The 15,974-nt window shown below is 41.9% G+C and overlaps 1 protein-coding gene across 1 annotated transcript in view; it reads left to right on the top strand.

The window, feature by feature from the left end:
• LOC142110934 (vomeronasal type-2 receptor 26-like) overlaps positions 1 to 15,974 on the top strand; it is a 111,670-nt gene that overhangs the window by 65,483 nt on the left and 30,213 nt on the right. Inside the window, exon 2 of the mRNA XM_075193787.1 lies at positions 3,241 to 3,816. Coding sequence (XP_075049888.1) covers positions 3,241 to 3,816 — 576 coding nt within the window. The remainder of the gene's footprint in view (positions 1 to 3,240; positions 3,817 to 15,974) is intronic.

Below are 15,974 nucleotides of genomic sequence, written 5' to 3'. Positions count from 1 at the left end.
GAGAGCCATTTGTCTCGGTTCTCAGCAGTTTTTTGTAGCTTGCAGGACTTTGACACATGCCCAAATGTACGGAGCAGAGACACCAGGAATCAGTGCCTATGCAGGATTTTCCCTGGCGGTACTCCAGTGGACCAGTTTGGTTGTCATCATATTCAGAATATATCATGGCACCAGTTCTTTAGCACCCATAAGAGATATCATTCTGAGAGGCGTATATGGTTCTGTGTTAGGGCCGGACTGGCCCATCTGGCACTTCTGGCAAATGCCAGAAGGGCCGATGGCAGTGTGGGCCGGTCTGGCTCCCTGCGATCCCCCGATTTTTTTTTTCGTGTGTAGCCGTCAGTTTCGCGGCCACGCGATGTGACGTTTTGAGGTTTTGGGGTGGGATCGTTGGAGAGAAACCGAATATATATGCAGTGGGGGGGGGGGGGCAGAAATTGAATATATGTGCGGGGGGGAGAGAAATCGAATATATGTGCAGAGGGGGGAGAAATCAAATATATGTGCAGGGGGGGTACAGAAATCGAATATATATGCAGGGGGGGGAGAAATCTAATATATGTGCAGGGGGGGTACAGAAATAGAATATATATGCAGGGGGGAGAAATCGAATATATGTGCAGTGGGGCACAGAAATCGAATATATGTGCAGGGGGGGAGAGAAATTGAATATATGTGCAGGGGGGGCAGAGATCGAATATATGTGCAGGGGGGGAGAGATCGAATATATGTGCAGGGGGGGGAGAGAAGCCAAATATATGTGCAGGGGGGGGGGAATGGAATATGTGTGCAGGGGGGGGGGAGAGATCGAATATATGTGCAGGGGGGGAGAGAAGCCAAATATATGTGTAGGGGGGAAGTAATGGAATATGTGTGCAGGGGAGGAGGGAGAGATCGAATATATGTGCAGGGGGGGAGAGATCGAATATATGTGCAGGGGGGGAGGAATGGAATATGTGTGCAGGGGGGAGAGATCAAATATATGTGCAGGGGGGAGAGAAACCGAATATATGTGCAGGGGGGGGAGGAATGGAATATGTGTGCAGGGGGGGGGAGAGATTGAATGTATGGGGGGAGAATGGAATATGTGTGCAGGGGGTGGAGAGATCGAATATATGTGCAGGTGGGGGGGAGGAATGGAATATGTGTGCAGGGGGGGAGAGATCGAATATATGGGGGGAGGAATGGAATATGTGTGCAGGGGTGGAGAGATCGAATATATGTGCAGGGGGGGAGAGAAACCAAATATATGGGCAGGGGGGGGAATGGAATATATGTGCAGGGGGGAGAGATTGAATATATGTACAGGGGGGAGAGAAACCGAATATATGTGCAGGGGAGGAAGGAATGGAATATGTGTGCAGGGGTGGGGGGGAAAGGGCCATTAAATGTGTGCAGGAAGGAAGGGGCATTAAATGTGTGCAGGGGGGAAAAGGGCAATAAATGTCTGCAGGGGGGGAGAGGGGGCAATAAAAAATTTGAAAGGAGGAGAGGGGCAATAAATGTCTGGAGGGGAGGAGAGGGGCAATAAATGTCTGCAGGGGGGGAGAAGGGCAATAAATATCTGCAGGGGGGAGGGACTGAAAATGTCTGCAGGGGGATGGGGGGGTGAGCGAAAATGCAGGGGGAAGGGGGGTTGAGTGAAAATGTCTGCAGGGGGAAGAGGGGATGATTGAAAATATCTGCAGGGGGGGGCAATGGCTGTAGGAGGGGGAAAATAAAAATAGCCAATGTGTGTGGGGGACACTATATGACTATAATGTGTGTGGGGGACAGTATATGACTATAATGTGTGCTATTAAGTGAATGTGGGGCTTTTTGGGGAAAATGAGGTATATTTATTAAATGTGATTATGAATTATTTAATGCCTGGGATGGTTGTGGGAAATGGTTATTTTTATTAAACATAAATGCTATTTAATTTCTTGCTGAGGTTGTTTGGAGGGAGGAAAATAGATTTGTTTATTAAATGGGAATACTATTATTTTAATATTGGAGCTGTAGTGAGGCCTAATTTTATAACGTGGGTGCTATATTGAGTTAACACCGGTGCTGGTTCGAGTTTTCTAAATTTCATGTACCCATTTTTTTTTCCAAATAGGGCCTCCAACATTCCAGGATCCAGACAAGCAGCAACTGATCTAAAGTCACCAGCAGCCACAAGTGGTGACAATGACAAGACAGGTAAGAGAGAGCTGGACAGTCTGTCAACTGTCCTGAATTTGGTGGGTGACTGTCCCGCTTAGTCAGGATTTGGTCTGACTGCAAGGACAGTTGGGAGGTATGTCCTTCTTCACATTGTACTGCTTGTGAAGGCAGAACTGTGTGCACCTAACAGTAGTGCTCACAGTATTGCCTATGTATTTGTTGAAAATGTGTCTAATAACCATATTACATCATAGGAGCCCCCTGTCTTAAGTGCCTAGGGCCCCATGAGCCTAAATCCAGCTTTGGTTAGCAGGAGGGAGCGGATAGCTGCTCCCAGTCCCTAGATAGGACACAGCCTGCAGAGCAAGCCGAGGAGCTCTAAGTCTCATGAGATTTATTAATCTTGTGAGACTAAGAGCTTCCCTGCTCACTCTACAGGAAGTTCCCACTGTGATGGATGTCAGCAGCATCAGAAGCATAGAAAAGTACAGTGGACTGGGGGTGTTGTAATGTGTTTCTGGGGTGGGGGGTGGCATGATAGGGAGGGCCTGATAAATGTAAAGTTTTATTATAATGTATGTATCAATGCCCCATGTTGACCATGTCCTCAGCATAATGTGGCCACGTCCTTGGCGGCACCGCTGCTGCGCAGCGGCACACAGTTTTTTCATGCTCATCAACAGAGATGGGCCTGTATGCTTGAAATGCCAGGGCTGATTTTTAGTCCCAGTCCGACCCTGTTCTGTGTACATGTCTACCTCAGTTACAGTAATGAGAACATACCCTTGCTGTACTCACCCTATGTTAGCCTACCACTTCCCTCACTGATTATGCCTCACTCAGCATAAGGAGTCATAAGCGTAAGATGCAACTGAATCTGCATATGGACATATCTTTGGTGCAGAAGAACAATATAGAAAGCAAAGTGTACTTAAAGCCCAAAGTCTTTAATATATTCTACATGGTAAACAAATATTTGCGAAATCCAAGCTTTGAATATTTTTAATTTTGAGTTGTTGTTATATATTAAAATAATTGAGCAACTGTTGTTCTTTTGTTTTTATTTTAATAATACATTGTTGATGTTTGTAGATCAGCTATGGAGCGAGAGACCCGCTGCTAAGTGATAGGATTCTTTATCCAAATTTTTTTCGCACTGTTCAAAACTATCAGATACAACATGTGGCCATTGCAAAGTTATTGAGAAGTTTTGGGTGGAACTGGGTTGGAATCATCACATCAGATGATGATGCTGGAGAACGGGAGCTGCTACATCTGAGCAAACAATTGTATAATTATGGAATTTGTACTGAATTCAAAATTAAAGTTACTCCTTCACTGATTTATAACATTCATCCTTTTTTGCAAAATTCATCAACTGAAATTGTTGTTATTTGTGGAACTGTACATGTAACCTTTATGAGTGCTTTGAATAAAGCACAGTATTATCTCTTTAACAAGACAATTATCCTTCCAGCATCATGGTCCAATGCAAGAGAACTCTTACATCACGATATGAATGAACTGGTGGATCGTAGTTTGGTATTTGCTCCTCCATTGCGTTATATCCCTGGATTACAGGAACGTTTATACCGTTGTCATCCATCCACCAATGCGAAGGACAAATTACTGGAAGATATCTGGATGTATTATTTTCGGTGCTTTTCAGTAAGTTCTCTGAAGAATTATCTCTTTTCACATTTTGCAAATTTAAAACTTCATAACTGCAATGGGAGCGAGAATTTTAAGCTACTGTTAAATTATTCTGGAGATTCAGCCACCTACCAAGTGTATATAGCAGTCCTCAGCATGGCACAAGCTTTACATGATATGTATATGTCTTTCAGTATATATGGAGCGAAGGTTGGTTTAACTATCTCTGAATTTCAACACAAGGTGTGTAAAATTATATAAATTATATAAAATATTCCTGATATATAGTAGTCCTGTTGTTATTAGTGATGTGCGGTTTGGATTCTGTGAATTTTGACAGATCCGAGTTTTGGGGCTCTACAGATGAACCGAGTCATCTAACCAACTTCGGATCTGAAAACAAAGAAAAGCATAATTTCTGGTAAAATGATGGATCTCACGAATTTTAGATTGATATAGCCCTCCCTCCGTTTCTCATCTGCCATGTGGATAGGAGGGTGGCTACAGTTTTGTGCTCCGAAAATCATATGTAGAGGGTTAGTTAGGGTGAAAGGTCATTTATATAACAAGTAATAGCTGTGATTTAACTGCAGTTTATGTAGAGATCAGTCTGCTAGAATAGTGTGCTGATCATTTGGGTGTCAGAGAGTTTGGAGTAGTGGCTACTGGTTTTTATTATATCTGAACTAGTGGTGAAAAAGATAGTGGTGAGAATACAGGGTACTGTATGAGTAGCACACCCAAAAAATAAATAGATTTCTTGCTTTTAAAATCCAAAGTATTTGAGAGTGTTTGAAGTGTTTCAGACATAAAACAGGGGGATATTTGAGTGAGATCAGCACACCCCAAAAATGTTAAATATTTCCTTCTTTTAAAATCCAAAGTGTTTTCTAGTGAAAGCAATTTTGTGAGGTCAGTCTCAGTGGCATCTTGATTAAGCGGTCAAAAAAACCCAGGGTGTCCTTTGATTCTCAGCAGTTTCTCAAATAAATATACATTTGTTTTAGAACTAAGGGCCTGATTCATCAAGGCATGTATCTGCTGATTTTGAGTGTATTGTACGTAAAATCACTCTGTCCATGCCCAGACCCATGAACGCAGCCCTGTTCCGTGTGCCAATGCAAGGAAGGGACACTTACTACAGACTATGATTTCAGGGAGTGATTGTGTTAAATTAAATCCTCAATTTAGCATATTGCTTTAGTGTATGCCTTTTGTCATAGTAATTTAAGCTCTGAGGAACTCAAAGTTACTTGTTTTTCTGCCGTATCTCTTGCTCCAGCTAAGGGGCTAGTCTAAGTCCTGAGTAGTAGGGATGACAGCCCCCCTGCATAATAAAACATGTGTGTTCAATCTCATGCAACTGTAAAAATGTATTTTATGCTCAGTAGACATTAAGATCATTTTAGAATGTATTTCATGGAAAAAATAATAATAAAAAACCCCTTTTATATTTTACTATTTTATCATAAATGCCTTATTAGTAGAGATGGGCGGGTCCGGTTCTCCGAGAACCGAACCCACCCGAACTTTGGGTATCCGAGTACCGAGCTGAGCAGCTCGGTACTCTCCCGCCCGTTCCGAATCCAAATCGAGGCCGAACGTCATTGTGACGTCGTCGGATCTCGGGGCTCGGTTCTCGCGATACTTCAACTTTATAAATACACGCCTCCACAGCAATCCATCGCCATTTGACAGAGGGAGAGAGCAGGGTGTAGTCATAGGCTAATTAGAGCAGGGACAGAGAATACAATATTGTTCTTGCAATTGCTCTAACCAAAATCGCTAGTGCAGAGAGGAGGATAGAGGTTTATTATTTTTTCTTCATATTTGGCACTCCCCAGCGCTTTTGGGGTGTCCCCCATAATTGTGCATTAATATTTCTGGCTGTCAAAAGTCATATCTGTCAGCAGTATCTACTAAATAATTTTTAGCACTCCTCAGTGCTTTTGGGGTGTCCTCCCTAATTGTGCATTAATATTTCTGGCTGTCAAAAGTCATATCTGTCAGCAGTATCTACTAAATCATTTTTAGCACTCCTCAGTGCTTTTGGGGTGTCCTCCCTAATTGTGCATTAATATTTCTGTCTGTCAAAAGTCATATCTGTCAGCAGTATCTACTAAATAATTTTTTGCACTCAGTGCTTTTGGGGTGTCCTCCCTAATTGTGCATTAATATTTCTGTCTGTCAAACGTCATATCTGTCAGCAGTATCTACTAAATCATTTTTAGCACTCCTCAGTGCTTTTGGGGTGTCCTCCCTAATTGTGCATTAATATTTCTGGCTGTCAAAAGTCATATCTGTCAGCAGTATCTATTAAATAATTTTTAGCACTCCCCAGTGGTTTGCGCTCAGAATGGATTCAAAGCAGTCCACATATGATCTGAATGAGCAACCAGGTTCTGTCACCAGTCCTGATGTTAGTGTTCCCAGTACGTCATCTGGCCAAGGCGATGTCAAACAACAGAGTGTTTTCAAATTAGTGCAAAAAACAAAAACCCAAAAAAAAATTACTGTATTGAAGCGAAAAAGAAGTGTAACTGAGCAAAAGTTAAGTGACGATAAAAAAAAAATTGCAAGCATGCCATTCTACACACGCAGTGGCAAAGAGAGAATGAGGCCTTCACCTTTGGCTATTAGTGGCAGATCCCAAAAAGTTACCCAGCCTACAATTGGTGCACAACTACTGTTACGCGTCAAAGCCGAGCTGCAAGATAACAGTGAGGCATTACATGAGAATATTTGCTCTGATTCACAAATGACAACAATCCCTGTGGAGAGTCCATCCAACAGTGGGATGTCTAATCGTGAGCATTCTGCTGATGTGTGCCTTAATAGCCCGAGTGTAGCCGGTGATACCCAAATTGAGGATGCCACTTTGGAATTAGAAGAGGATGAGGGAGAGATTTGTGTAGGCGACTAGGGTGCTAATGAGGATGTTGATGAGGATGAGGTTGTTTGTGTAAGTCCTGCACCAGTGGCAGCAGTTCTGGCACGTGACAAGAAAAAGGCCATTGTCATGCCTGGGCATAAAACAAAAAAATCCACTTCTTATGTGTGGAATTATTTCTACCCAAATCCAGACAACAATTGTATAGCCATTTGTAGTGTATGTCAAGCCACAGTCAGTCGAGGGAGGGACCTTAACCATCTTGGAACCTCGTCTATGTTACGCAATTTAACGAGAGTTCATGGCAAAGTGTTGGGAAAAGCTGAAAGTTCTTCCCAAAAGAATACAAGCACTCCCTCATCAGCTAAGACCCTCCGCTCACCGACATACCGACGGCTACAAAATACACCCACCACACCATCCTCATCAATATCCTCAGTAGCGCTCGGAGTTAGCCCGGCATCCCACTTAAGGCTGGATGACTCCGGCACTATTATTGATTCCTCTGAAGAAAGCGTTAGTCCTGCTGCTGCTGTTGCTGCTGCTGGGGGTGAATCGTCATCCCAGAGGCAGGTTAATAAAATGAGCAGTCCTACATTTCAGCAATTAACTGTGAAACAATCATTTGCGAGGGGAAGCAAATATGACAGCAGTCACCCAGTCGCCAAGCGAATCACAGACACCATGGCTGCAATGTTAGTGTTAGATCTGCGTCCAATCTCCACAATAAACGCAGCTGGTTTTTCACAGTTAATTGAGGATTTGTGTCCGCGTTACAAAATTCCATCGCGACACCATTTCTCCCGTAAAGCTATTCCACAACTATACCAAAAAGTGTGTAAAAATGTAGAGATTGCGCTGAAAAATGCCATTCTGCCCACTGTTCACTTAACCACAGATATGTGGACAAGTGGAAGTGGCCAAACCAAAGACTATATGACTGTGACAGCCCACTGGGTTGGTCATTCACCTTCACCAGCAGGAACAGCAGCAGCATGTACACCACTACGTAACATTTGTCACAGGCAGGCCACTCTTTGTATCACCGGCTTCACTAACAGGCATACGGCTGACAATTTGTTACGCAAACTGAGAATGTGATTGATGCATGGCTTATACCACTCGGACTCTCCCCAGGGTATGTCATTTCAGATAACGCCAACAATATAGTGCGAGCATTACAGCTGGGTGATTTCCAACATATTCCCTGTTTTGCTCACACCATCAACTGCAGAGCTTCCTACGAAATAACCGTGAGGTGCAGGAGATGCTTTTGGTGGCCCGTAAAATTTCAGGTCATTTCAGGCATTCAGCCACAGCATGTAGGAGATTACAGCAGCTCCAAGAGCAGTTTAACTTGCCCTGCCACCAACTTAAGCAAGAGGTGGTAACTCGGTGGAATTCCACCCTGTACATGCTTCAGAGGATGGAGGAACAGCGCAAAGCCATCCAAGCATATTGCACAAGTCATGACATTGGGAAAGGAGGGGGGATGTATTTCACTCTTGCACAGTGGGGAATCCTTTCAGTGCTGTGCAAGGTGCTGAAACCATTTGAAGTTGTGACATGTGAGGTCAGTGCAGACTCTGCTAGTTTGAGCCAAGTCATTCCTTTAATTAGACTATTGGAAAAGCAGCTTGAGAAAATGAAGGAGGAGCTGAAAGCAAGCAATTCAGCAAAGTATGTTGGCCTTGTCGATCAAGTACTTAATTCGCTTCACAATGATCCTCGAGTTATTAAGATCTTGAACTCGGATCAGTACGTTTTGGCCACTGTGCTTGATCCAAGGTTTAAAACCTACATTGAGTCTTTACTTGTAAATGAGCGAGATGTGAACTTTTGCAAGGAGCTATTGCTCAGCAAGTTGGCCGCTGAACTGGGCCTCGGCTTGACGATGTGTCCTCCTTCACTTTCTCAAGCTGTTGCTCGTAAAAAATTAAATTTCCAAAAAAGAAGCAGGGAAGACACAAGGGGCAGACCAGAACAATTTAACATCTAGGCTGGTTTGAAGGATTTTTCAAAAAAATGTGTCACTTTGCCCATAACTCCATCCAATATGAGTATAAACATGCAAAGGATGGTGGAGGATTACTTTCAAGAGGTAGTTGATATGGAAATGTCAGACAGTCCCTTTCCTTACTGGGAAGAAAAGCAGGCCATTTGGAAACCCATGTACAAACTTGCTTTGCAATACCTAAGCTGCCCACCCTCCAGTGTGTACTCTGAACGAGTGTTCAGCACAGCAGGAAACTTAGTCAGTGATCGCCGTAGAAGGTTACTTCCCAAAAATGTGGAGAAAATGATGTTTATAAAAATAAACTACATCTTCCACGAGGAAGGCCTTCACCATCCAAGACATCCAAGCACTGACTGTTCTCTAATGGCGGATTCAAGCGGCGATGAATTGATAGTCTGTGATGATGACGTACACACTGATGAGGGTGAGGATTAAGCTGAAGATGATGCCGATAACATCTTTTTAAAACTTTCTATGTAAGTGTAGGGGGCAATCTACCCCCAAAGAGGAAAGGGACTTGTGGCATTTCCATATCACATACCATCTTGAAAGGCTGCTGTTAGGGCAATTTATCCTTAAGGGTAGGGTGTCATAGACAGAGTGACCCTAAACTGGCTTTGTCCATTTTTCATAATATTGTACAGTCTATAATGGCTGAATTTTTGGGTATTTTATACAAGTGGAGGGGGGCCTAGAGAGACAGAAACCAAACTGGCTTTTTCCATGTCAATTAATATTGTACAGTCTATAATGGCTGAATTTTTTGGTATTTTATACAAGTGGAGGGGGGCCTAGAGAGACAGAAACCAAACTGTCTTTCTCCATGTCAATTAATATTGTACAGTCTATAATGGCTGAATTTTTTAGTATTTTATACAAGTGGAGGGGGGCCTAGAGAGACAGAAACCAAACTGGCTTTCTCCATGTCAATTAATATTGTACAGTCTATAATGGCTGAATTTTTGGTATTTTATACAAGTGGAGGGGGGCCTTGAGAGACAGAAACCAAACTGGCTTTTTCCATTTCTTTACATATTTAACTATAAGTGTAGGGTGTAATATACATTCAAAGACGATGGCTGCATTGCCAATATGCATAGATGGAGAGGAAGACAATCTGTTTTGTGTGTAGAATAGGCCTACCAACGAAGAATTAAACTGTTTTTTTGGATGATTTATTACCTCAACAATTAGATTACTTGTCTCTAAAACAGTTGGAGCACTAAATTGGGTTAATTTAGGCCCAAAAACATGGATTTTCCAAAAAAATAGCAAAACAAAACCAACCAAAACCAAAACCAAAACCAAAACACGCAATGGCGGTTTTGCAAAACCAAAACCAAAACCAAAACACGACGGTAATCCAGATCCAAAACCGAATCCAAAACCAAAACACAGGGGTCAGTGACCATCTCTACTTATTAGTAACAGGTACCATTAATTCAAGATTTTTTTTATTTTCTTCTGTGCGTTCTTTTGTAAATGTATAATCCATATAGGTATGGGACGCATCCTGCAGAGTCTTGTGCAGTAGAGCAGAGCAGACCTGCCCCCAATTTCAAAAGCACACAGATCCGCGTCTTGCTGAATTTGGGTGGACACAAAGTCTAGATACGTGCATATAACACTGAATGCCTGTTGCGCTCAGAATACATGTCTTCATGAATCAGACCCCAATTGTCTACATTTGAATCACATTGTGGAGCAGTGTCAGAGGAATTGTATGGTAACATTCCCTCCTTTCCTTATCTCTTTGGGTTTTCACTGGGATACTCCTGATCTTCAGAGTAACCCAGTACACGTACTGGCAGTAGTATTAATTTTAGGGCCTCTACTAATAAAAAAGGTAGAGTGTACAAAAGTGTCCTCAGAATCGAAACACAATTTGTCAACTGCAATGAAAAATCAGCTCTTCATATAACGATTAATGAATGAGGTGAAATGTCCAAAATAAATTTAAAATAGGTAACATTCCATACACCACCCACAGTGGCACACCAAGACTCAGACCATGCACACTTTTTGCTAGTAGAGGTCCTGCTACTGCTGATACACATACTAGAATGCCTATTGCAAAAGTGATACCCAACACGGTCATGCATCTTCCTTAACTTCCCATGCACCATCTTCTCACTCAGAGTGTAGGTCTGTCACCTCCAAAACAGCCCCATCAGTGCATGAAAATAACACTGAAGCTGAAGGCACTCACGGAATCCTGAGGAGAGTCTAAAGGTGTCCACGAGTGCTATATGTGAGTCTTTCATTTCAGATACTGACACTGTAATTACACAGTGGAGCAGCCTCCTTCCAAAATTTCTCAACCATTTGGTAATGTGAAGATGAGTAGCAGCAATGATGTCGATTTACAGATAGAAATTGAGGATGCTAATTTGGAACTTGCAAATGTGGAAGAGGATGAGGGGGATAATTTTGGATCTGAAAATTAATGTGTTGTATTTGAACAAGATAATGAGTATGACAATGATTGTGTTGAAGTAACGCAGCCACCTATGGCACCACCTCATGCCCATGATAAGAGCAATGCCAGGACATAAGACCAAAAAAGCAACTCTACTGTTTTTAAAACAAATCCACACAACATTTGTGAAGGTGTCTGTAGCTTTTGTGGCATTAAAATAAGTAGACTTGTTGATCATTTAGGCACCTTGTCCCTGTTGCATTATTTGCAGTGAGTTCATTCAAGTAGTTTTTCAAATGGTGGACAAATATGTATAATAGCAAGCAGCTCAGCATCTGGTAGCAGCCAAATGGATAGATACCTCATGCAATTATCACCATCAATACCTTCATTATCAACCTCCTCTTTATTAGAGTGTAGTCCAGCATCCAGTTTTCCAATTCTGACTCTCCTCATGCATTCCCTGATCCCCAAGAGGCATCCTTGCGCTCCACAGCTGCTGCTGCTGGGGATGATATTTCTATACATAAGGTGAATAAGAAGTGTGAGCATAGTTTTAAACAGCAATTGTCTATGAAGCAAGCGTTTGCAAAAGGAACCAAGCATGACAGTGAGCATCCTGTTGCATAGTGGATCACTAAAGCCATGACAGCTATGTTAGCATTGGATGTGCATCCAATTTCCACCTTCAATGCATCAGATTTTAGCCAATTAGTTGAAGTCATTTGTCAATGTAATCAAATTCCATCTCAATTCCATTTCTCCTGAACAACAATTTCACAGCTGTACCATTTTAGGTTAAACAAAAAGTAATTCAGTTCCAAGAAAATTCCATTGTATTGATTATCTGCTTAACTACGGATATGTAGACAAGCAGTACTGATCAAACAAAAGACTACATTGTGTATCTTCTTTTGTAAAAGGAAAATTTAATTAATCTACACATCTGTGGTGAGGGTGATGACATTGTCACCATTGAGGAACATGGCCACTGCTAGCCAAATGCCCATTAGTACTTTGTTAAAATTCCTATCTAATCTCCAGGTCACGAACCAACAGCCAAAATGTTCTGTCTTGTAGGGGCGCAAATAAATCAAGCACTTCAGCCACAAAAGATGTAGTCCCTGTTGCTGAAGTTCTTGGTTTGTTAAACTATGTATCTGTTCTATCTAACATATGGGTGGGTGCGTGTGTCCAAGTATAATTCCATTTTGCACTATTTAACATTATGGCATTGGCCCATCATCTTGTGTAAAACGCTATGTGGTCGTCATCTAGACATATACATTTGGTCAACATTCGCAAAGTCGATAACATTAGGTCAGCAATTCACATTACTACTAGGTTGACATTTCAAAAGTTAACAGTATAATATGGTTAGTGTTAAGGTTATCGATAGGGTTAGGGATAGGGCTAGGGACAGGGTTAGGGATATTATCATCGACTGACATACTGTCTACATTTGAATTTTCTACCTAACAATACTGTCTACATTTTAGTTGTCAGTCTAATAATACTGTCATGTCATTATTGTCAACTTTACAATCAGGTCTATATAATGGTACCCACCATATAAATGTTAATAATGTAACTTTCGAACATATGTATCACATCCGGGTGGGAGGGCCCAAGGACAATTCCATCTTCCACCTTTTTACCTTATGGAAGCTGAAACAAAGGAAATGTAGTGCTGTACAATGTACTTCTGACCTGGAGAATCAATCAAAAATGATCCCACTCAGTCACCAATCAATAAAATAGTAACATCTTTAAAAAAATCATAACAGTTGAAAATTAATTAGAATCAATTAAACACTTACACCCTTTAAATAGAACTAGAGTATTTTCCTTGATCAAATGACAAACTCACCAGGTATATATCAAAGGAAAAGTCCACTACCTGGAATTCTAATAAATACTACTTAATTGGATATCCTTATTTATGACTTACTTTGGGGCCAGAAAAAAATGATCTTAGTTGAGAATATAAAACATGATATGATCCTAATTCCTTAATTTTCTCTTGCAACTGTAACAATTTAATCAATAGATCCAAGTGAGAATTAATTAGTGAAAAAATTCTAAGATCAAGCAAACATAGGTCCCACCTATGATAAGGACAGTAGACTCCGTTAGTTAATAGAATAAACGTCAGTTGCCACTGTATAATAGATTAATAATCTGAAATCCAGCTAGAGACTTTATTTAGGAGAATTCATTTTTACACTACGACTTTGTTCTTTTAGCATCTGTTAAATGTCTGCTGATGCTATCGCTGTTCGTCCAATGAGCTGCTGTCCCTCCCCAATGTGTCAGTGCTGTCCCTCTTCAATGTGTCAGTGCTGTCCCTCTCCAATGTGTTAGTGCTGTCCCGCTGCAATGTGTCAGTGCTGTCCCTCCCCAATGTGTCAGTGCTGTCCCTCTCCAATGTGTCAGTGCTGTCCCTCTCCAATGTGTTAGTGCTGTCCCGCTGCAATGTGTCAGTGCTGTCCCTCCCCAATGTGTCAGTGCTGTCCCTCTCCAATGTGTCAGTGCTGTCCCTCTCCAATGTGTTAGTGCTGTCCCTCTGCAATGTGTCAGTGCTGTCCCTCTTCAATGTATCACTGCTGTCCCTCCTCAATGTGTCAGTGCTGCCCCTCTGAAATGTGTCACTGCTGCCCCTCTGCAATGTGTCACTGCTGTGCCTCTTCAATGTGTCAGTGCTGCCCCTCTGCAATGTGTCAGTGCTGCCCCTCTGCAATGTGTCAGTGCTGTCCTTCTGCAATGTGTCAGTGCTGTCCTTCTGCAATGTATCACTGCTGTCCCTCCTCAATGTGTCAGTGCTGCCCCTCTGCAATGTGTCAGTGCTGTCCTTCTGCAATGTATCACTGCTGTCCCTCCTCAATGTATCACTGCTGTCCCTCTGCAATGTGTCAGTGCTGACCTTCTGCAATGAATCACTGTTGTGCCTCTTCAATGTGTCAGTGCTGTCCCTCTGCAATGTGTTAGTGCTGTATGGGCAGCACAGTGGCCTAGTGGTTAGCACTTCTGCCTCACAGCACTGGGGTTCGATTCCCGACCATTGCCTTATCTGTTAAGAGTTTGTATATTCTCCCTGAGTTTGCATGGGTTTCCTCCGGGTGCTCCAGTTTCCTCCCACACGCCCAAAACATACTGGTAGGTTAATTGGCTACTATCAAAATTGACCCTAGTCTCTGTCTCTCTGTGTCTGTGTCTGTGTGTGTGTGTCTATATTAGGGAATTTAGACTGTTAGCTCCAATGAGTTCTATGTACAGCGCTGCAGAATTAGTGGCACTATATAAATAAATGATGATGATGATGATGATGCTGTCCCTTTCCATATGTCAGTGCTGTCCCTCTTCAATGTATCACTGCTGTCCCTCTCCAATGTGTCAGTGCTGTCCCTCTCCAATGTGTCAGCGATGTCTCTCTTCAATGTGTCAGTGCTGTCCCTCTTCAATGTGTCAGTGCTGTCCCTCTTCAATGTATCGCTGCTGTCCCTCTTCAAAGTGTCAGTGCTGTCCCTCTTCAATGTGTCACTACTGTCCCTCTTCAATGTATCACTGATGTCTCTCTTCAATGTGTCAGTGCTGTCCCTCTTCAATGTATCACTGCTGTCTCTCTTCAATGTGTCAGTGCTGTCCCTCTTCAATGTATCACTGATGTCTCTCTTCAATGTGTCAGTGCTGTCCCTCTTCGAAGTATCATGACATTCAGTTCACCAATGGATTTGGAAAAAAGATTGAATAAATTGGAAAGTTTCTATAGTTTGCAAATTGCATTTTCATCTTTGATATCACATAGAACTTTACAAATATTTTTATATCATTGATCAGTTGTATCACATAACATTCCCAATAGTATTAACAATCATCTTAATAAAAGAGATCATGCTTACAATATATCTTATAGTACAGGGTAGTATTTCTACAGCTGGTACATGACTGTGTACAACATGAGTGGTATTTAACAATTAACTTTTATTGTCTTGGGCCAGTTAGCTAGAAATTATTTCTCCAGTTTGGCCATGAATATGTTATCCATGTTACTATCCTTTTGGCCTGATTGCTCTATATTTATGACCTGTTCATAATCTGGACATTTTCTGAAAATTATCTAATCCACTAGAATCTTAAATTTCAATTTCATCCTAAAATGTAAATTAATCAAAAATAAATATTCTCAGATATGCCTCCAGGTTCGGCACTACCATTTGGCAATCCAAGGCTACTGCCTAGGGTGCCAATGTATAGGGGAGCCTGAAATACTGCTGTTATGCCAGTCATTCATTGTAATATCAATATGATGTCCATAACAATGAGCACCGACAGCCGACATGGATGCCAGTATCCTTCTGCTTCTGAACAGTGTCAGTGATGTCAGTATGACGGGATTATGGTGCTAGGCTATGATGTTACTGCCAAGATCAACACTCCCAATCTGAGGAGCAGAAGATTGCAGCCCTGCTTATTCACTGTTACTCAATAAAGAAGAAATAGTTAGAAAAAATGAGATGAAAAAGGAAGCAAATCTGTAAATGTAGATTTTATAAAACAGAATTTATTTGGTCTTTCAACAATAATAGTAAGATGGAAGAGGGTGCGAGAACAAAAGAAAAAAAGGGGGGGTGCAGTCTTAATAAAGCAAAAAATGTTTTTGCAATCTGGGGAACAGAGGTTAGAAGGGGTATGACAGGGGACATGTTAGTATGGGTAGTAGGAGGGGAAGTGACTAGAGCGAAAATGAGTAGGGTTCTTATGGTGCAAAAGCCTAATCTCTCACACGATGGGTAATTGGCTGCCATCATAATCATCATCATCAACATTTATTTATAGAGCACCAGGAG

This window comes from Mixophyes fleayi, chromosome 1, assembly GCF_038048845.1.
Source record: "Mixophyes fleayi isolate aMixFle1 chromosome 1, aMixFle1.hap1, whole genome shotgun sequence".
In the NCBI taxonomy this organism is placed as follows: Eukaryota; Metazoa; Chordata; class Amphibia; order Anura; family Limnodynastidae; genus Mixophyes; species Mixophyes fleayi.
This window is presented reverse-complemented; position numbering and strand designations above follow the sequence as displayed.